We start from the raw sequence: 19,339 nt of genomic DNA on the forward strand, positions 1-19,339 counted from the left end.
CTTACATAGGCATACATGTGAAGAGAGTGTACCTTGTCCGTATGTCGTGTAGGGATGCGTGTGTGTTTGTGTGTGTGTGTGTGTGTGTCAAGATATGACGCTGGACTCCCTAAAGCTGGTGCCAGGAGTCCATCCGTCCACCTAAACAAAGGGCTCTTATACTTAACCAGACACAGAGTAGGTGGCCTCCAATACCATAAATCAGTAAGACGGGGTGTCCAAACTTTTTGCAAAGAGGGCCAAATTTTATAAAGTGAAGATGCCTGGGGGCCAATGGTTCCTTTTGACTTTCTTTTTCATAACAAAGTTACATGAAAATATAATGAAGAACAGTTTTAATAGTCACAATTACCTTTATTTTTAAAATAGAAATGTACCTAAATAAAAGACACTCAAGCATTTACAACTCTAAAGACACAATTCCGCCTTTCATTTATATCTGGAGAGTCAGACAACAGTGAACAAACTGTATAGAATACCCTAAATTTCCATGAGTTTGCCATATCTTTGCCTAATGAACATTTAAACAGGAGTTATAAGTAATGCAAAGTGTTCTGTTATCAATAACGTTTTTTTAAAGTGAATTTCGCCCTTGACTTTTGCAAGACTATTCAGGAAGCCAAAGTTTTTCACATCTACTGGAAGATTGCACAACTGGAAGTTCACTTGCCGCAAGAAATAACCACATTTGTAAATTTACACAATATGTACACAACACACTCAACTATGAATTAAGAGCATAACATCAACAGTTAAAACCAAATCTTAAGAGTTTAACAAAATACGTTTCCTTTTGTGGATTGCATTAGCATGCTTTATGCTTTTTACTGTTCAGGAACACATGACTAATGCAGGGATGTCACTCCTGGAGGCCTGCTCTTCATTTGATTCAACTGTGCTAAACCAGAAGGAACTAAAACATGCATAGCAGCTCTCCAGCACAGAATTTGGGCATCCCTGGACTAATGAGAGGGGTGATACTGAGATCTAGATTTTAGTAAAGCAATTAGGTCTGGTTTGAGGGCAGTGGTTGAGATGCGTAAAATATCACGCAAGTGGGAGTCACTCATCCTTGATCTCAATCGGTTCTTGTTTAAGTTCATGACAGAGAAAGTTTGCTCACACAAATATGTGGAACCAAATAAGCTCAGCATTTTCTTGGCAAGAGATCGCACTTCAGGAAACCTGTCTTTGTCTAGCTGCCGATAAAAGTCAACAAGAGAAGACTGCCGGTGTTTTCCACTCATCGTCACACTGCAGTTCAATGAGCTCCAGCTGCAGCTGGAGCATCATCAGGGTCCACGGAGAAGGGAGATGAGAAAAGCAGCATGTCTTTTTCAATAGCTGCAAAGTCCTGAAAGCGTTTGTTAAATTCTCCAGAAAGAGACGCGATAGCTGTTGCGTACCTCTTCATTTGAACATTAATGTCCTCTGGGAAACTGTCAATAACCTCTTTCAAAGCTGGGAAGTGGCTCTGTTAGGGACAAGTGTCTTTGGAAAAGTTGCAGTTTGGTTCCAAAGGACTTGATGCGAGCCACCTCACATCATTGTAATAAATTAAGTCACCATATTCAGCCTGGATGTCGTGCAGAAACTCCTGAAACTGTCGGTGGTACAGAGCTTTAGAGCGAATACAGTTGACTGTCTTTGCTACTGGTTTCATAACATCATCAAATTTGAGATGTTTGGCACAGAGAGCCTGCTGATGAATGATACAGTGAAGTTTAACACCGTTACCTGCTTGTTTGCTGACTTTATTGCAGATCAGTGTGGACAATCCGCTTCGCTCACCAGCCACGGCAGGTGCACCATCAGTAATGATCCCAGAAACTTCACTCCATGGTAGCTTCATATCATCAACAGCTTCACAAACAGAAATGAATAAATCCAATCCTCTGGTTTGACCCTTAAGGCTTTTGAGATCCAGCAGCTCCTCTGTCACGTTCATCTTGTCGTCGACTCCTCGTAAATAAATCAGCAGTTGCGCGGTGTCAGATGCATCGGTGCTTTCATCACAGGCTAATGAGAAATAATCAAAATCCACTCCTCTGTCCCGCAGCTGTCTGTGAATGTCTGACGATATATCCTCACCTCTTCGTGCCACAGTGTTGCGTGCCAAGCAAGCATTCAGAAATTCTTGCTTCCACTCGGGGCAAATGTTCTCCACCATTTTCATGACACAGTCTTTGACAAACGTACCTTCAGTGAAAGGTTTGCCATGTTTCGCTATTAACATAGCCACTTCGTAGCTGGCTTTCATGATATTTTCATGTGTCTCACAGGCCCGCATGAAAAACCGCTGTTGCGAAGCCAGAGCAGCTTGGAGTTGCTTCACTTTTTCAGCGCGCTCACTCCTTGTTAGCTTGTTATATGTTGCAGCATGTTTAGTCTCGTAGTGTCTCCTAATGTTAAAATCCTTAAACAAGGCAACAGTGTCTTTACAAATCAGGCAAACACAATTGCCTCGAATTTCAGTAAAAAAATACTGCAATTCCCACCGCTCCTGAAAGCAGCGGCCCTCACCATCAACCTTTCTCTTTTTTTGTACAGTCGCCATGGCAGAAATGAGCAGAGAAGGGCGGGCTCGCCGCACAGGCGCAAGTAGCAGAAAAAATGTGCAGCCACCATGTGGTGAAAAAAGGAACTACACCTTTAAAGCCAGGATTTATTTATTCAGACTTAGAAAGTGAGCCATAAATTACACATAATTAGACTGAAGCTGTGGGCCGTGATTGGGCCGCGGGCCGGACTTTGGACATGCCTGCAGTAAGAGAAGGTACGACCTCTCTTGTGACCTTAAGATGTGTGTGTATGCCAGAGTGCTCTGGGAGGCACACAGAGTCTTTGCAGGCTGCTAAGGATCAGACATCCTATCAATATGCAATTGATTATATAACTGTAAGCATATATGAGTAAATATTTCTAAGCATAAATGACAATCCAGCAATATAAACCTAACAGATGTCAACTCTCCCCACTCCTTTAACCTTTTTATAGAACCCTTAGCACAGTCAACACGGCAAAACAACACCTTCATCCCTGTTTCTATAGGGTGTACAAAACACCATATTTCATTATATGCCGATGATGTCTGTCGGACGACATGTCGGCTATCCAGTCGACCTTACCCACACTATTGAACTTAATAGATACTTTTGGTAAGCTATCAGGTTTTAAGATTAACCTCGGGAAATCTGCTCTTATGTTACTCAAATTAGACTGGAACACTCTCAATACCCCACCAGATATAAACATTGTAGGACAGGTTAATTATTTAGGTACTTAGGTAGTGATGTCTGTAGCCTCTATTGTTAAGAGCAACTGCTGTGATATTTTTAAAAAGATAGAAAAGGATGTTAATAGATGGACGCATGCGTCAGTGCCAGCTCGGATCGCTGTAGTTAAAATGAATGTATTACCAAGAATTCATTTTATAAGTTCAATGTTTCCTTTAGCCCCCCCCAGTCGATTACTGGAAAAAAGTGCTCTGCTCGAGTCATTCATATGGATTAACAGGCATTCACGTATAAAGTGGGATATATTACAAAGATCCAGACTAGGTGGCGGATGGGCAGTCCTGAATGTTAAACTATATAATTTTGGCATTCACACTGAAACATATCAGCCAATCAAAAGATCAAAAATTATAGAAATATAACAGCTCCACATATAAAACCCTTTAATAAGTTTAGAATTACAGTTTTTTGTATTTCAGCAAAAGTTGTTTTCATGCTGAGAGTAGCGGTGAGACACAATTAGTGTCCGTTGGCAATGAGCTCAGACTATTACATCACCCGGTTGAAGAGTTTAAATGAAGGAACGTCTGCATGTCAGTCAGTTTTATGCTAATTCACTTCTGCAACATGCTGTAAGTAGACTGAAAACTACTTTTGTTTGGCAGTTCTATTAAATAACACTGTGATCCTCGTTTAACTTTCATAGTTCCGAGAAGCAAACTGTTGATCATGACGAACCTTTCACAGGTTTCATATTTCACTTTCAGTGCCTACTTTGACACTGGGCCATTCAAATACTTATATTTCACTATTGTCATGTCTCTGTATGTGTTTATATTTGGATCTAACCTGCTGCTGATTGTGGTTATCTGTGTGAACAGAAGCTTACATGAACCTATGTACATGTTTCTGTGCAGCCTGTTTGTGAATGAGCTGTATGGTAGTACAGGGCTGTTTCCGTCCCTCCTGCTTCAGATCCTCTCTGATGTTCACACTGTTTCTGCTCCTCTCTGCTTCCTGCAGATCTTCTGTCTGTACACTTATGCAAATGTAGAGTTTTATAACTTAGCCATCATGTCTTATGACAGGTATCTTGCTATCTGCTGTCCTCTACAGTATCACACACATATGACGTTTAACAAGGTTGCCAAGCTCATCGTTCTCACATGGCTGTTCCCTATTCTGAATATAGTCGTGATGATATCACTGAATGCCTCACTGCAGCTCTGTGGACACACTGTTGACACACTGTACTGCAACAATTACTCTGTCGTGAAACTGGCCTGCTTTGACACAACAATTAATAACATCTATGGACTCATGTACACATTCACTGTACTAATTGGTCTTGCATTGCTAAACTTGTTCACTTATGTTAAGATTCTTAAAGTGTGTTTTTCTGGATCCAAACAGACCCGACAGAAAGCCATCAGCACCTGCACGCCTCACCTCGCTTCTCTGCTCAACTTTTCATTTGGTTGCTTCTTTGAAATAGTGCAGAGCAGGTTTAACCTGAGCAGAGCTCCCATGATTTTACGCATTTTCCTATCAATATATTTTCTCACTTGCCAACCAGCTTTCAACCCCGTCCTGTACGGACTCAAACTAACCAAAATCCGACTCATATGTAAAAGTCTTTTATTTGGTAAGATATGAATTTAAAAAGTTAATAGATACTTTACTAAGTTGATTTCTGGAACTGTTTGGAATATGTGTGACTGTAACAGGCATTACATTTACATTTTTCAAAACAAGTTCAAACAAAACTAGTTTATTTAAATCTTTGTCACATATTGTCACTTTGAATAATATGAAATGCTAATCTTTCACAATAAGGATATTTAGAAATCTTATAAATGAAACATTTATTTACACAATCAATTCTCACATAACAGAGAATAAAACATATTTAAGCACATTAGTCAGAATGGTACATAGCGTGGTGTTTATGTAAAACTTTTCTAGTCTCAATGATGAATCAAGGATTTTGTAAACTAGAGGAAACAACGGTCCATAAAAGTCTCAACGAACAGGATAAATGAATGGAAACATTTTAATTTAAAATTAAAAGAAATCCAATAAAGTATTCTTTGGAAGCGCCTTCATCTTTGTCTTTTAATTGCTGATTATAATATGCCGTGTTAATGAACAGCATTGTGCAGCTGCAGGTTTATCAGTGGTCACAGTACTCTGCTGAGGCAGCTGAATTCTTGCAACACCGTGATTACAAATGTGGAGCTGAACAGCGATCAACGCTGACCTCAATAGTTCAAGCTGGCCTGATAGACACTCACAGAAACATTGGTAGAAACATCCATCACAAGAATCCATGATGGTTCCCTTAAAAATGGTTTTCCATAAAAACTGTTAAATCTGTGATGGTTTAAAACTGGGGAGTGGGATACAGTGTAGAAGCTTCCAGCTCGGCACATGTATATGGGGTTAGGTTGTAATTAAAGTCATTTATCACAAAGGTCTGGGCCGGGAGTAAAACCTCTGACCCTGTCATTGAAATGCTTATTTTTTTCCACTTATGTAGCCACAACAACATTAATAGATACTTAGTCCAGTTACATTTTATTTATAGTGTCACATCACAATAACAGTTATGTCCAAGTGCTTTATAATGTAAGGTAAATCCTACGATAACACATAGAGGTGTTAGTAATTATACACAATAATACATCTAATACACGTTTACTCCCCCATCCAAATCACTGAATTCACTGTGAATGAATGGTTCGCTCTCAGGAGCTCAGTGAACTCCAGTGTGTTACTGTGATAGGACGACACCTGCGCAACTAAAAATTCCACAGTGAGATGTTAGTGGGATAATAACCAAGTGGAAGTGATTGGGAACAACAGCAGCTCAGCCATGATGGCCATGTAAAATCACAGAGTGGGGTCAGTGGATGCTGAGATGCACAGTGTGCAGAGGTCACCAACTTTTTGCAGAGCCAAACTTCATGTGGCCTTCAGATTAGCTCAAGAAAATAATTATTATAATATGATGTGCTAAATTTGTTTAGATCAGAGGAATAAGGAAGGATTGGTCTGTGTTTTAGTTTGGCTTAGCTGTAGCCTGAGAGTGTAATTGTTTAGAAGGAAAGGAATTTATGGACACTGGGGTCAGCCTGCCATAGAAGGAGACAGGAAGCTACAGTTGGGGGTTGCTGATGCTTGTACCTTTAATAAAACTCATAATTGTTCTAAACTTAGAAGCAGGTTTGCAGGAGACTCTCCACCTTATCTGTAAATGTAAGTCAACAAGAGGCCACTGGCCCAGTGGATGCAGAGTGGGAGTCTCAGTGTTTCTAATATGTTAACTGTGTTTTCTATGTTGTGTAGAGGAATCTGGTGTAGCTTGGGTGAGGAGATTACTTTTATGACCCCAGGAAGTCACGTATACAGACACACACACACACACACACACAGTGCTTTGACTGTTACGACACACCCACACCTACATGCACACTCACTCACGTGCACTCACATAGACACACAGGCACTCACGTGCACGTGCATACACACACACAGAGACACAGAGTTTGCAGCACACCGTGGGGGTCTTATGATGGGGTCGCACATTCTTGATCTTTAGTTCAAACACTTGTTGTAATGACTAACGACTCCTGACATGTTGGAGATGTTTGCTCTTTATACAGTAAAGTTACAGCTGGACACAAATAACATCAGGCTGATCCTGCCACGATTTGCTCCCCCGTTCAAATCACGGACAAACAGGATCCCACAGCTGTTTATGTTTTTAAACCCATTTTGCACAGAGAGGCATTTTTTGAAAAATGTATTGACAGCAATGTTGAACATTATTACACAGGAAAAAACAACTACAGTAAAATAATCACACTGTGACGCCTCTGCCTTTGTAGATGGAGGGACAGTAACTGCGTGTAAAACCTGCAGACAGTCAGATTAACAGTATTTCGTCTCTATCTGCCATTCTGTGATTCATCTCCTGTAAACAATAACGTGGCCACAGCGTTACTTGTATTTGCTTAATTGTTTACTGAATGTTTGCAAAAAGGTTTGGGAACCGCTGCTTTACACCTACATGAGGATCCTCAAAGTCTGTTTTTCTGGGTCCAAACAGACCCGACAGAAAGCCGTCAGCACCTCACCTCACTTCTCTACTCTACTCTACTTTTCTTTTTAAATTGTGCAAAACAGACTTGATATGAAACACGTCCCAAATCTGTTGCGTATTTTTTTAATCTTTATATTGGCTCACATTTCAGCCGCTCTTCAATCCTGTGCTCTACGGACTGAATCTGACCAAAGTCCGCATCGAATGTAAAATTCTGATTTTTGGTAAAATGCAAATGCTTGATGTGGAAACTGTGGTATATTTCTTTAAATTCAATAAGCTGGGGAAGTAAGTAAAGGGGAAAATAAAAATCCCCCTTTTGGCACTGCTTCATCTATCTCAGGGTTCCCCACCTGCCAATTTCAATTTTAACACCTGTACATGAGTAAAAATAAACATGTTTTAGTATCAAAATATATTAAAATAAATAAATAAATAAATTCAATAAGTTGAAATAAAAAGATCAGAATGAACATTGACAAAATTGGATATGTTTTTATTAAATGTTCCTGTCAGGAGTTGAAAAAATGGGTTGACTGTTTGGGAAAATAACTCAGATTATTTCTATGATTATTCTCATGGTGGCTTTTTTATGTTTTACGTGTTTTCTGCCTAATATAACCACAGCAATAAACATCTGTCTTAGTTACTGTCCTGAATGTACATTAACAGCTCAGGGCAAAGTTAGCTGGATCGGTTGCCCCTCAGTAAATAAGTGATTCAATATGCCAGGGAGATAATAACATAATATTGTTAAGTGTTTAATCGGTGATGCATTCAAGGTACAGGTGTCAAAGTTGCATTCACTGTACTTTTAAGCAAATTTGCCCAGGGTTAGTAAATCCAGTGCTAGAAAGTGTTACAGGACACGGATGAGCCTGAGGAGGTTTTGTAAGTTTCTCGAAAACAACAGAAACAAAATTCCAGTTACTCTCTTTCCAGACTCCACAGAGCCTAAACTCATTTTTCATGTGACAAGTAATTCCAAATACAAGTTCTGAAATAGCTCAACAATGATAACAAATCATGTCTTGGAAGCTAAATAAAGTGTGGTGATAACTGAAGGTTAGCAAAGGTACCAGCAAGCCAGCACCTACAGCTTTCATCACTGTAACGAGCTTCTAAATTTAGAGGCTGACCACAAACAGGATGCAGCATTTCCAGTCCAGTATAACTCTTTATTGTTTTATACAGCTTTTACTCAGTGCTTTTGCACTAATGCCTGGTCAGCTTCAGTGTACAGCACCAGCCTCCTCGCTGTCAGCTTCTCTCCTTCTGGCCCAGTCCCAGCGTAAAACAAGGAGAGGCTTAATTAGCTCATGGCTGCTAGCTGTTCCAGCCTCCCCTGCAGCTGAGGCACAAACCACATGTTTATAGGAAATACACTCAACTCAAAACCATAAAAAAACATATTTTTTCCATTTTCCAAACAAAAATATTAAATCCTCGGCTGACTGGGAACCAAGTAAGAATTTCATAATATATCAATAAATATATTTTATTCCCCCCAAAGTTAAAAAAGGAAACTAAATTCTTTGTACATTTTTAGTTTGTAATGCAACATCGTTGCTCTCAGAGATGTAACTGAACACACTGTGATGTGTAACCACTTCTAACATTAAAAACACTGTTAGCTTATTAGTGCTTCACATGTTTATCAAGAGCTTTTCGAGTTATATATATGACGGAAATATAACAGTTCTTAGTAGGTGAAGAGTTTTTAGGCTATGAATACACGTTTACAGATCAGGGAATGTTAAATACTGGAGGTGATCAACCAATTATCCAGTCCCAGGACAGGAAGAGACTCCACCCAACTACTCAGCAGGCACGCCCAGGTGTCCACCCCTAAGAAAGAAAAGGGGAAAAAGACCCACAGCCATCGTCTGGTGGGAGGAACCACACATAAAACAAACACTGACAACATTGGATCATAACAATGCCAAAGATCAAACCTGAAGAAAGTTAAAAATCAGTAATTAACTTTGAACTGTAAAAATGGCCTTTCAACAAGAATACATTTATGTTCCATAAAAATTATTAATTAAAATAAAAAGATAAGAGAAAACAAAAAATTGTTGATGCTTTTCTATGTTGTGAGTTTATTAGTTGAATTTTAAAAAATTATTGCAAATTTCCCACAAGCTCTCAGAAATCAGATACTGCTGCAGCAAATCCATCTCTGCAGCACTTTTGGCCTCTTTCCTATCAGTGCCACACACTGGCACGAGTGTTTAATGATTCTTTGAGCTGTTGTTTTTCCGGGGTGGAATGATTGTCACCCAAACACCTTTAAGGCCTTTAACAGTGAGAATTGTTCCTAGAGTATTTAAAAGTAGAATGGGAGGCAGAGCCTTCAGTTTTCAAATTCAAATTCAAATTCAAATTTTATTTGTCACACACACACAACCATACACAGTATGACATGGGGGTGAAATGCTTGTAGCTGTACAATGCCCGACCATTAAATGACAGAAGAAAGTTTTACAATATTTACAATTTACAGGTTACTACAAAATTTACAAATTAACTTAGAAATTTACAGTAAAGAATGTGCAAATAGCAGAAGAGATTATAAAGATAAGGATTATAAATTATAGGAATTATAGGATTATAGGAAATGTGTGGTGGTGCATGTGGTGACGTGTGTGAGAGTCCAGTCTTATAGTGACGTGTTTGGGAGAGTCCAGTCCTACACCTGGTTCAGGGCCCGAATAGCCTGGGGGAAGAAGCTCCTCCTCATTCTCTCTGTTTTGGCTTTAAGGGAGCGGAAGCGCTTCCCAGACCTCAACAGTGAGAAGAGTCCATTGTTGGGATGGGAGAGGTCCATCATAATCTTCCTAGCTTTGGACTTGCACCGCTTGGTGTAGATGGACAGCAGGTCAGGGAGCTCTGATTGAATGATGCGTTCTGCCGAGCGCACCACCCTTTGCAGATCTCGTCTGTCCTGCTTGGTGCTGTTCCCAAACCAGGTGCAGATGTTTGCCGTCAGGACGCTCTCGATGGTGCAGGAGTAGAAGTTCTTGAGCACCTTCAGTGGCAGATGGAAGTCTCTAAGTCTTCTGAGGAAGAAGAGACGCTGACGGGCTTTCTTAACCAGGGTGTTGATGTGACAGGACCATGACAGGTCCTGAGTGATGTGGACACCCAGGTATCGGTGCCACTGATGATGAGGGGTTTGTAATTCCTCGCCTGCTTTGTAGTGAAGTCCACGATCAGCTCCTTAGTCTTGCTGATGTTTAGGAGGAGGTTATTCTCCTGGCACCAGGTCTCCAGGTTCCTAATCTCCTCCAGGTAGGCCGTCTCGATGTTGTCGGAGATCAGGCCCACAACAGCAGTGTCGTCAGCAAACTTGACAATGGAGGTGGTGTCGGATGTGGCTACACAGTCATAAGTGTACAGTGAGTACAGCAGGGGGCTTAAAACACAGCCCTGAGGCACTCCAGTGCTGAGTGAGATGGAGGGGGAGACTTGTTTTCCCACCCTCACTGATTGGGGTCTGTCTGTGAGGAAGTTGAGGATCCACTGACACAGTGATGAGCTGAGTCCTAGATCCGTCAACTTGGTGAAAAGCTTGGAGGGAATTATTGTGTTGAATGCTGAACTGTAGTCCACGAACAGCATCCTAACATAATTCCCTCTGCCAGTGTCCAGGTGACTCAGGGATGTGTGGAGCAGGTGAGATATGGCATCGTCTGTGGAACGATTAGTCCGGTAAGCAAACTGAAGTGAGTCGATGGTGGGAGGAAGTGAAGAAGTGATGTGATCTCTCATCAGTCTTTCAAAACACTTCATCACAACTGAAGTCAGTGCTACTGGACGGTAGTCATTGTGGCAAGCGGGCTGTTGTTTCTTTGGAACAGGGACAATAATGGACCGTTTGAAGCACGTGGGAACCACAGCTTGGGCCAGGGAGAGGTTGAAGATCTCCGTGAACACCGGTGCTAGTTGATCAGCGCAGGCTCTAAGGACCCGGCCAGGGATTGCATCTGGTCCTGCTGCCTTCCTGGTGTTCACCCTCCTGAAGGTGTTCCTCACGGCATGCTCTGTGATGACGATGCATTTTCTTCACTGGTGCACTCCGAGCGCGCGCAGCCGTTTGTTGTTTTAATTGCTGCGGCGTCGAAGCGAGCATAAAACGTGTTCAGCTCATCAGCCAGTGAAGCATCTGCATTCATCATTGAAGAAGCTGGTCGTTTATAGTCCGTTATAGTCCGCAGTCCTTTCCACAGGCTCCTAGAGTCGCACTGTCGTAGCTGTGACTCTAGTTTTTCCCCGTGGCTCCGCTTTGCCTTTCGGACCGCGCTGCGCACGTTGTAGGACGCAGCCTTGTATAGGTCCATATTACCGGAGACAAGCCCTTCATTGTAGGCATCGGTGCGTGATCTCAGAGCGTCGCGGATGTTTTTATCCACCCACGGCTTCTGGTTGGGAAACGTTCGGATGATAGTTCTTTCTGCTGTGTCGTCCGCTAGTTTCCCGATAAATCCCACAACCGCTTCCGCAAACATGTTGATGTCATCAGAGCTGCGCCGAAACATGTCACAGTCTGCGTCATCCAGTGCGTCCTGCAGCGCGGCCACCGATTGGTCCGTCCAGCGAGCGACCTCCCTCCTGATTGGCGGTTGCTGCTTTAGCCTTTGTTTGTAAGCAGGCATGAGGAAGATGGCGGCATGGTCTGATTTTCCAAATGCCGGCAGGGGCTGAGCCTTGTAACAGTTCTTGAACGGGGTGTAGCAGTGGTCTAATGTCCTCGTGCCCCGGGTGGGGCAGTTGATGTGCTGGTGAAGGTTGTGAAATGTCCGTTTGAGATTCACTCTGTTAAAATCTCCCATAACAATGAGTGCGGCATCTCGGTGAAGTGTTTGTTGATGTGTGAGAGCCTCATGTAGCTCACATAAGGCAGTGTCCGAGTCCGCGTGAGGCGGAATGTAAACAGTGCAGGCAATGACCGCAGTGAATTCCCGAGGGAGATAGAAAGGGCGACACTTAACGATCAAAAGCTCCAGATTGGGCGAGCAAGAGCGTGTGAGTGGGGAGATGTTTGTGCTGTCGCACCATCTGTTGTTCACCATCAAACACACTCCACCACCTCTTTTCTTCCCCGACTCCTTTGTCCTGTCCATGCGGTAAACCGAAAAGAACCCCGTCGGCTGCACGGCGTGGTCTGGTATCGCTGGGTTCAGCCAAGTCTCGGTGAAGCAGAGGAGGTTGCAGTCCCGAATGTCTCTCTGGAACTTGATTCTGGCTCTGAGGTCATCAAGCTTGTTCTCGATGGATTGAACATTGGCTAGCAGGATACTGGGCATGGGTGCGCGGTGTGCGCGAGCCCGTAGCCTGTTCCTGATGCCGGCTCTTTTACCTCGAGGCCGTCGCTTAGGGTCGCGTCCTTTGTTCTCTCTCAGGATCTCCTTTGGCCAGTTTGGGTCCGGAGTTAAACATGGTGAAATGTTCGTGTACTGCAGACCAATAGAAATCAAAGTGTCTCTACTGTAGCGGATTCGTGTGTTTTGCATGATGCCCATGCAAGATTATTGCAGATATAGCAAAAAGTGACGAAAAACTGCAAAAAGTGGAGAAGTTAGGGCAGAGCATCCAGCACGGCAGCCGACCTCACCGGCGCCATTTTAAGTTTTTCAGGCCCCTCTTCTGTGGAACCAGCTTCAGTTTGGATTCAGGAGACAGACACTATCTCTACTTTCAAGATTAGGCTTCAAACTAAAGAGCAATATGTGTAATTTGTGATGACTGAATAAAACTTAAATCATTTGGCCTAGTAGCTGCCTACCAATGACACTGCTTTAAATATAATTGCATTTGAGCTACAAATCGAAAGTAAAATGTAATTCTGCTTTTGTTTTCAGGCACATAGTTACAACAAATTTTTATTCATAAAAAAATAAATTATTCAAACATTGTGTTTGATGATAGCAGCAAAATGAAATGATCACAGTGATTTCTTAAACAAGATGTGACACGCTTCAAAGTCTTAAACTCGGAAAATTCAGGAAAAGAAAAAATATTTTTTTAAAAACTGAGGTCACATATTTAATGACTAAAGTACCGATGTATATTTTAGCAAAGAATTACAGGTTAAAGTTTGCATTTGTTTCAGTTTTGTTCAGATTTAGTCTGTATGCAGGTGTCTTTATGGTAGCTGACATGAGAGCAAATGATCAAAGGATTTAAACAATAAATTAATAGTGAGTTATGATAAAAAAAAGCGATAATAAGAGATGACTTTATTCTCATAAACTGTCAACAGTAAATTGAGCATGAGCCAGCAGCCCACAACCCTCTTACTCTCATTTCCTCTTTACTAATGCACTGCCTTGTCTAAGTTTCAACATCAAGCACCTGCATTTGACAAAGATTAGACCTTTATATATGATCCGGATTTTGGTCAGACTCAGTCCATAAAGTAAAGGATTACAGAGCGGTGGGCATATGAGCCAATATAATGATAAAAAAATACGCACCATATTTGGGACGTGTTTCATGTTGGATCTACTTTGTGCAGTTTCGAAGAAGGAACCACATGAAAAGTTGAGCAGAGAAGCGAGGTGAGGCGTGCAGGTGCTGACGGCTTTCTGTCGCGTCTGTTTGGATCCAGAAAAACAGACTTTGAGGATCCTCATGTAGGTGTAGAGAATCAGAGTGACAGAGGATATGGTTATGAAAATAGCACCAAGTATTCCATAGATGTTATTGACTGTGGTGTCAGAACAGGCCAGTTTAACAACAGAATAGTTGTCACAGTACACTTTGTTAATGATGTTCCCACACAGCTGCAGAGGAGCACTCAGAGAAATCAAAAGAGTGATTCCAAGAAATGAGGAAAACCACGTTAGAACAATGAGCATGGATACCTTGCATGGACTCATACGTGTGTGATATTGAAGAGGAAAACATATTGCAAGATATCTGTCATAAGACATGACGGCTAAGTTACTGAGCTGCAAATTTGCATAAGAGTACACACAGAAGATCTGCAGGAAGCAGAGAGGAGCAGAAACAGTGTGAACATCAGAGAGGATCTGAACCAGGAGGAATGGAAACAGCCCTGTACTACCATACAGCTCATTCACAAACAGGCTGCACAGAAACATGTACATAGGTTCATGTAAGCTTCTGTTCACACAGATAACCACAATCAGCAGGACATTGGCAGTAACAATAACAATATATAAAAATGCAACAACTGTGAAATATAAATATTTCAAAGCCCCGCTGTCGAGGTAGGCAGTGAGTGTGAAATATGAAACCTGTGAAGAGTTCATCATGATCCTCTTTTTGTTTTTACCATACATCACTTAAACTGTGCACAAACGGAGCTACATTTAAGGATGAGAATCACCCATCAGCGGCCTGATTGTAAGTCCCTCCCAACTGCACTGAATCACTTCTTGTTTTATCCTTTTCACTGCAGCAGTATGACGTCATCATCAGGGGACACACCGGAGAGATTTTAAACTAGTGGTTTCGAAAACACAAATGGGCCTTCAGAAAAATGTATATTTGTCTTTTGTTAGAATAGAATAGAATAAAATAGAATAGAATTGAATAGTACTTCATTATCTTGGTTGCCCCATGCCAACTGTGTCATGGTCCGCGGCCCGGCGTCCGGGGTGCTGCTGGGATGTCCACGCCCACGAGCGTGGCTGCTAACCCCACACCTGCATCCCATCCCAGGCGATCACCAGGTGGACTATTTAATCCTGCCCTACCTGCTGCTCCACGCCAGTCCGTAGTCGCCTCTCAGCGATCACAACTTGGCGTGTTTTTGTTTTCGAGCCACCTGCCTGTCCACCTGTCTGCCTGAGATTTGGTTCACATTCAGCTTCGCCGTCTCGACCCCTTTTGGAGCTCCACCCCCCTCTGGTTCACTCGGCCCGGCTATCACCGTGAGACGCACACTCCACCTTCCCTCGTATGCTGCCTTTTTTCCGCACCCCAGTAATCTGTCTCTCTTTTTGTTTTACAGCCTCTCACAGCCCCGCTCTCGGCGTTCCCTGTGCGGTCCCTCGGTTTCTTCTGGTTTCATACGTTGTTTTTCTGGCTACCCTCACGGGACACCTTTAGTTGCAATAAAAATTACTTTCTTTATTCGCTCCTACCCTAGTGTGTGTGTTCTGCTACTGGGTCCTGCCTGCGCTCGGAACTTCGGTTCATGACAGTACGGACTGGCCAGTATGGACCCAGCAGATCCACTCCGCTCCGCTATTAATAAACAGGGCGCTATCCTCGGTCGCCACGATCAGCAGCTCCAGTCTCTCCAAGACCGTTGTCAAGAGCTCAGTGACACTCAGAATAAATTACAAACTAGGCCGTCCGACCCCGTGCACCGCGGCGTGTCGCCTCCGCCGCTGGAACCCTTCCACGGGGAGCTGGACCTGTGTGGGGGGTTCCTTTTCCAGTGCTCCTTGTTTTTCAGTCGCACGCCTCACGCGTTCCCCACGGATACTGCTAAGATCTCCCACTTCGTGGGATTGTTACGGGGGCGTGCTCTAGCATGGGCTGAAGCCTACTTAAATTCTCACCCCATTCGTGATTGCGATTACGATGACTTCCTGGAGGAGTTCCAGGCTACGTTTTCCCCTCCGGTATCAGAGGACGATGCCGCGCAGAAGTTGCTGGGGCTCCGTCAGGGGCGGCGCAGTATTGCGGAGTACCTAGTTGAATTCCGTACTCGAGCGGTCGCCGTGGGTTGGCCCGATTCGGCTCTTCGTGGGTTTTTTTTACGGTCGTTAAATGACCAGATGAAGGACCAACTAGCTTTTCACGAGGAGACCAGATCCTTTGATGAATTGGCCTCCCTCTCCCGTAGGATTGACAGACGCTTGCGGGAGAGGGATGCCGAGCGGCGGTCTAAGCCTATGGGCTCCGTATTGCGCCCCGGGTTTCGCGTTTCTCCGCCCCCGCCCCCAGCTGCGTGTGCGCGCTCTCCGTCGCCGCCCCCGCCTGAACCCATGCAGATCGGACGCTCTCGGCTTTCTCCGGAGGAGAGGGAACGCCGATTTCGGGCTGGAGAATGTCTGTACTGTGGGAGGCCCGGTCACCGCATCGCTGCTTGCCCGGTCCGCCCAAACGACCCGGCCCACCGGTGAGTCCGGGGATACGGGTGGGCAGCACTCTAAGCACTACTAGACCCCGATTGTTACTGTCCGTTACTATCGTGACTTCTAATCAGACTTTTACATGCCCCGCGTTAGTGGACTCCGGGGCGGAACAGAACCTTATGGATGAGAAGCTGGCTAAGAGGCTAGCTGTGTCTCTTACTCCACTCGAACCGCCCATCCCTGCGTCTACATTAAACAACCAAGTGTTTGCATACATAACTCACCAAACCGCGCCTGTACGGTTAATCACATCAGGTAACCACCAAGAGCAGCTGTCCTTTTTCACTTTTCCTGCTCCTGACACCCCGCTTATCCTAGGCTACCCCTGGTTACAGAGACATAACCCACACATAGATTGGGCCGGAAAAAGTATCGCGAGCTGGAGTGTGTTTTGTCTGGCGAACTGCCTGAGGTCAGCCGTTCCCTCCGCCTCAACGGAACGGAGGCCCGCCCCGCCACCCGCGCCGGACCTCTCTTCCGTGCCCCCCGACTATCATGATCTCCAGCAGGTGTTCAGTAAAGATGAGGCGCTCTCACTCCCGCCTCACCGTCCATATGACTGTGCTATCGATCTGCTCCCGGGTGCATCGCTGCCCTCTAGCAGATTATACAACCTGTCTCGCCCCGAAAGAGAAACCATGGAGAATTACATCCAGGAGTCGCTAACTGCAGGACGTATTAGGCCGTCATCCTCTCCCGTGGCTGCGGGTTTTTTCTTCGTGGGAAAGAAAGACGGGACGCTCCGCCCGTGCATCGATTACAGGGGGCTGAATGACGTCACCGTCAAAAACAAATATCCCCTCCCACTCATTAGTTCTATTTTTAACTCACTCCAGGGAGCTACGGTCTTCACCAAACTAGATCTGTGGAACGCCTACCACCTGGTACGGATACGTGAAGGCGACGAGTGGAAGACCGCCTTCAATACCCCACTAGGGCATTTTGAATATCTAGTGATGCCGTTCGGGTTAACGAACGCCCCGGCGGTTTTTCAAGCCCTAGTCAACGACGTGTTACGGGATTTCCTGAACGTGTTTGTTTTTGTTTACCTGGATGATATTTTGATTTTCTCCAAGACGCTCGAGGACCATCGCATCCATGTGAGGAGCGTGCTACAACGGCTGCTCGAAAATAGACTGTACGTAAAAGCGGAAAAGTGTGAGTTCCACGCCTCATCCATTTCCTTCTTGGGCTACATCCTCGCTGGTGGGCAGGTGAAGACCGACCCGGTGAAGATCAAAGCAATATTGGAATGGCCGGTTCCGGAGACACGAAAGAAGCTTCAGAGCTTCTTGGGGTTTGCGAATTTTTATCGCCGTTTCATTCGAAACTACAGCCAGGTGGCCGCGCCTCTCACCCAACTCACCTCACCCAAGGTGTCTTTCACATGGTCCCCTGAGGCCCACGCAGCCTTCGCTAAATTGAAGCGATTATTCACGTCCACACCCATTCTGACCCATCCTGACTCTTCTAAACAGTTTGTTGTTGAGGTCGACGCATCTGATGCGGGAGTCGGGGCGGTTCTTTCCCAGCGGTCTGGGCCCCTGAACAAACTCCGGCCGTGCGCCTTTTTCTCGCGCCGACTCACCCCCGCGGAGAGGAATTACGACATCGGCGACAGGGAACTCCTAGCGGTAAAACTCGCATTGGAGGAATGGCGTCACTGGCTGGAGGGGACCGAACAGCCCTTCGTTATATGGACGGATCATAAAAATCTACTGTACCTTAGAACCGCCAAGAGGTTAAATCCCCGTCAAGCTCGCTGGTCCCTATTCTTCGCCCGCTTCAACTTCACACTCTCCTATCGTCCCGGGTCACGAAACATCAAACCCGATGCGCTCTCCCGTCTGTATTCCCCCGACAGCGAGGCGCCCCCCCCCGCCACCATCCTGCCTGCCTCCTGCGTGGTGGGTGCTCTCACCTGGGAGATTGAGGAGACCATTCGCCAAGCGCTCCCGGGGGACCCTGACCCAGGGACTGGACCGCCAGGACGGCGCTTCGTTCCCGCCGCCGCCCGGGGAGCAGTCATCCACTGGATCCACACAGCACGATTCGCGTGCCACCCGGGCGTGAGCAGAACGGCGCGCCTCCTCAGCAGACACTTCTGGTGGAAATCGCTACTACGGGACGTGAGGGACTACGTGTCTGCCTGTGCCATCTGCGCTCGTAATAAATCATCCACGAAACATCCCATGGGCCAGCTCCACCCACTCACTACTCCCCACCGGCCCTGGTCTCACATCTCGCTCGACTTTGTTATCGGTCTCCCCACCTCTTCTGGAAAATGTGTCATCCTCACCGTTGTGGATCGGTTTTCTAAGGCCGCCCACTTCGTCCCGCTAGCCAAGCTGCCCTCGGCTGCTGAGACTGCCCAAGCGTTAGTCACGGAAGTCTTCAGGCTCCACGGAATTCCCCTGGACATTGTCTCCGATCGCGGTCCCCAGTTCACCTCACAAGTGTGGAGGACCTTCTGCTCCATTCTCGGCGCCAAGGTCAGTTTGAGTTCCGGTTTCCACCCGCAATCCAATGGGCAAACTGAACGCCTTAATCAGGAGCTGGAGACTATGCTGAGGTGCGTAGCCAGTCAAAACCCCTCCTCCTGGGTTACTTACCTGCCCTGGGTGGAGTACGCCCACAATACTCACACCTCGTCCTCCACCGGCTTCTCTCCTTTCGAAGCGTCCCTCGGGTATCAGCCTCCGCTCTTCCCGGAAGAGGACCTGTCCCTCTCCGTCCCGTCGGCCCCTCATCACCTCCGGCGCTGCCAACGTGTGTGGCGCTGCGCTCGCCGCGCCCTCCTGCGCGCAAAGGAACGACAGGCGCACTACGCCGATCGTCGCCGCGCCCCAGCCCCTGACTACCAGCTGGGACAGAAGGTT

At 45.2% G+C, this 19,339-nt stretch overlaps 2 protein-coding genes across 2 annotated transcripts; one reads left to right on the forward strand and one right to left on the reverse strand.

The window, feature by feature from the left end:
* Positions 1-3,965: 3,965 nt before the first annotated feature.
* Positions 3,966-7,633, forward strand: LOC309686938 (olfactory receptor 4S2-like; the record flags this gene model as incomplete). The annotated part of the gene is made up of 2 exons (XM_082501611.1): positions 3,966-4,808; positions 7,493-7,633. 2 exons carry the CDS (start codon positions 3,966-3,968, stop codon positions 7,631-7,633), a joined length of 984 nt encoding a protein of 327 aa, XP_082357737.1.
* Positions 7,634-13,646: 6,013 nt separating this feature from the next.
* On the reverse strand, positions 13,647-14,624 carry LOC309686939 (olfactory receptor 11A1-like; the record flags this gene model as incomplete). The annotated part of the gene is made up of 1 exon (XM_082501612.1): positions 13,647-14,624. One exon carries the CDS (start codon positions 14,622-14,624, stop codon positions 13,647-13,649), a length of 978 nt encoding a protein of 325 aa, XP_082357738.1.
* Between the last annotated feature and the right edge of the window lie 4,715 nt (positions 14,625-19,339).

The sequence above is a fragment of the Aulonocara stuartgranti genome (assembly GCF_965226115.1).
Source record: "Aulonocara stuartgranti genome assembly, chromosome: 14".
NCBI lineage: Eukaryota > Metazoa > Chordata > Actinopteri > Cichliformes > Cichlidae > Aulonocara > Aulonocara stuartgranti.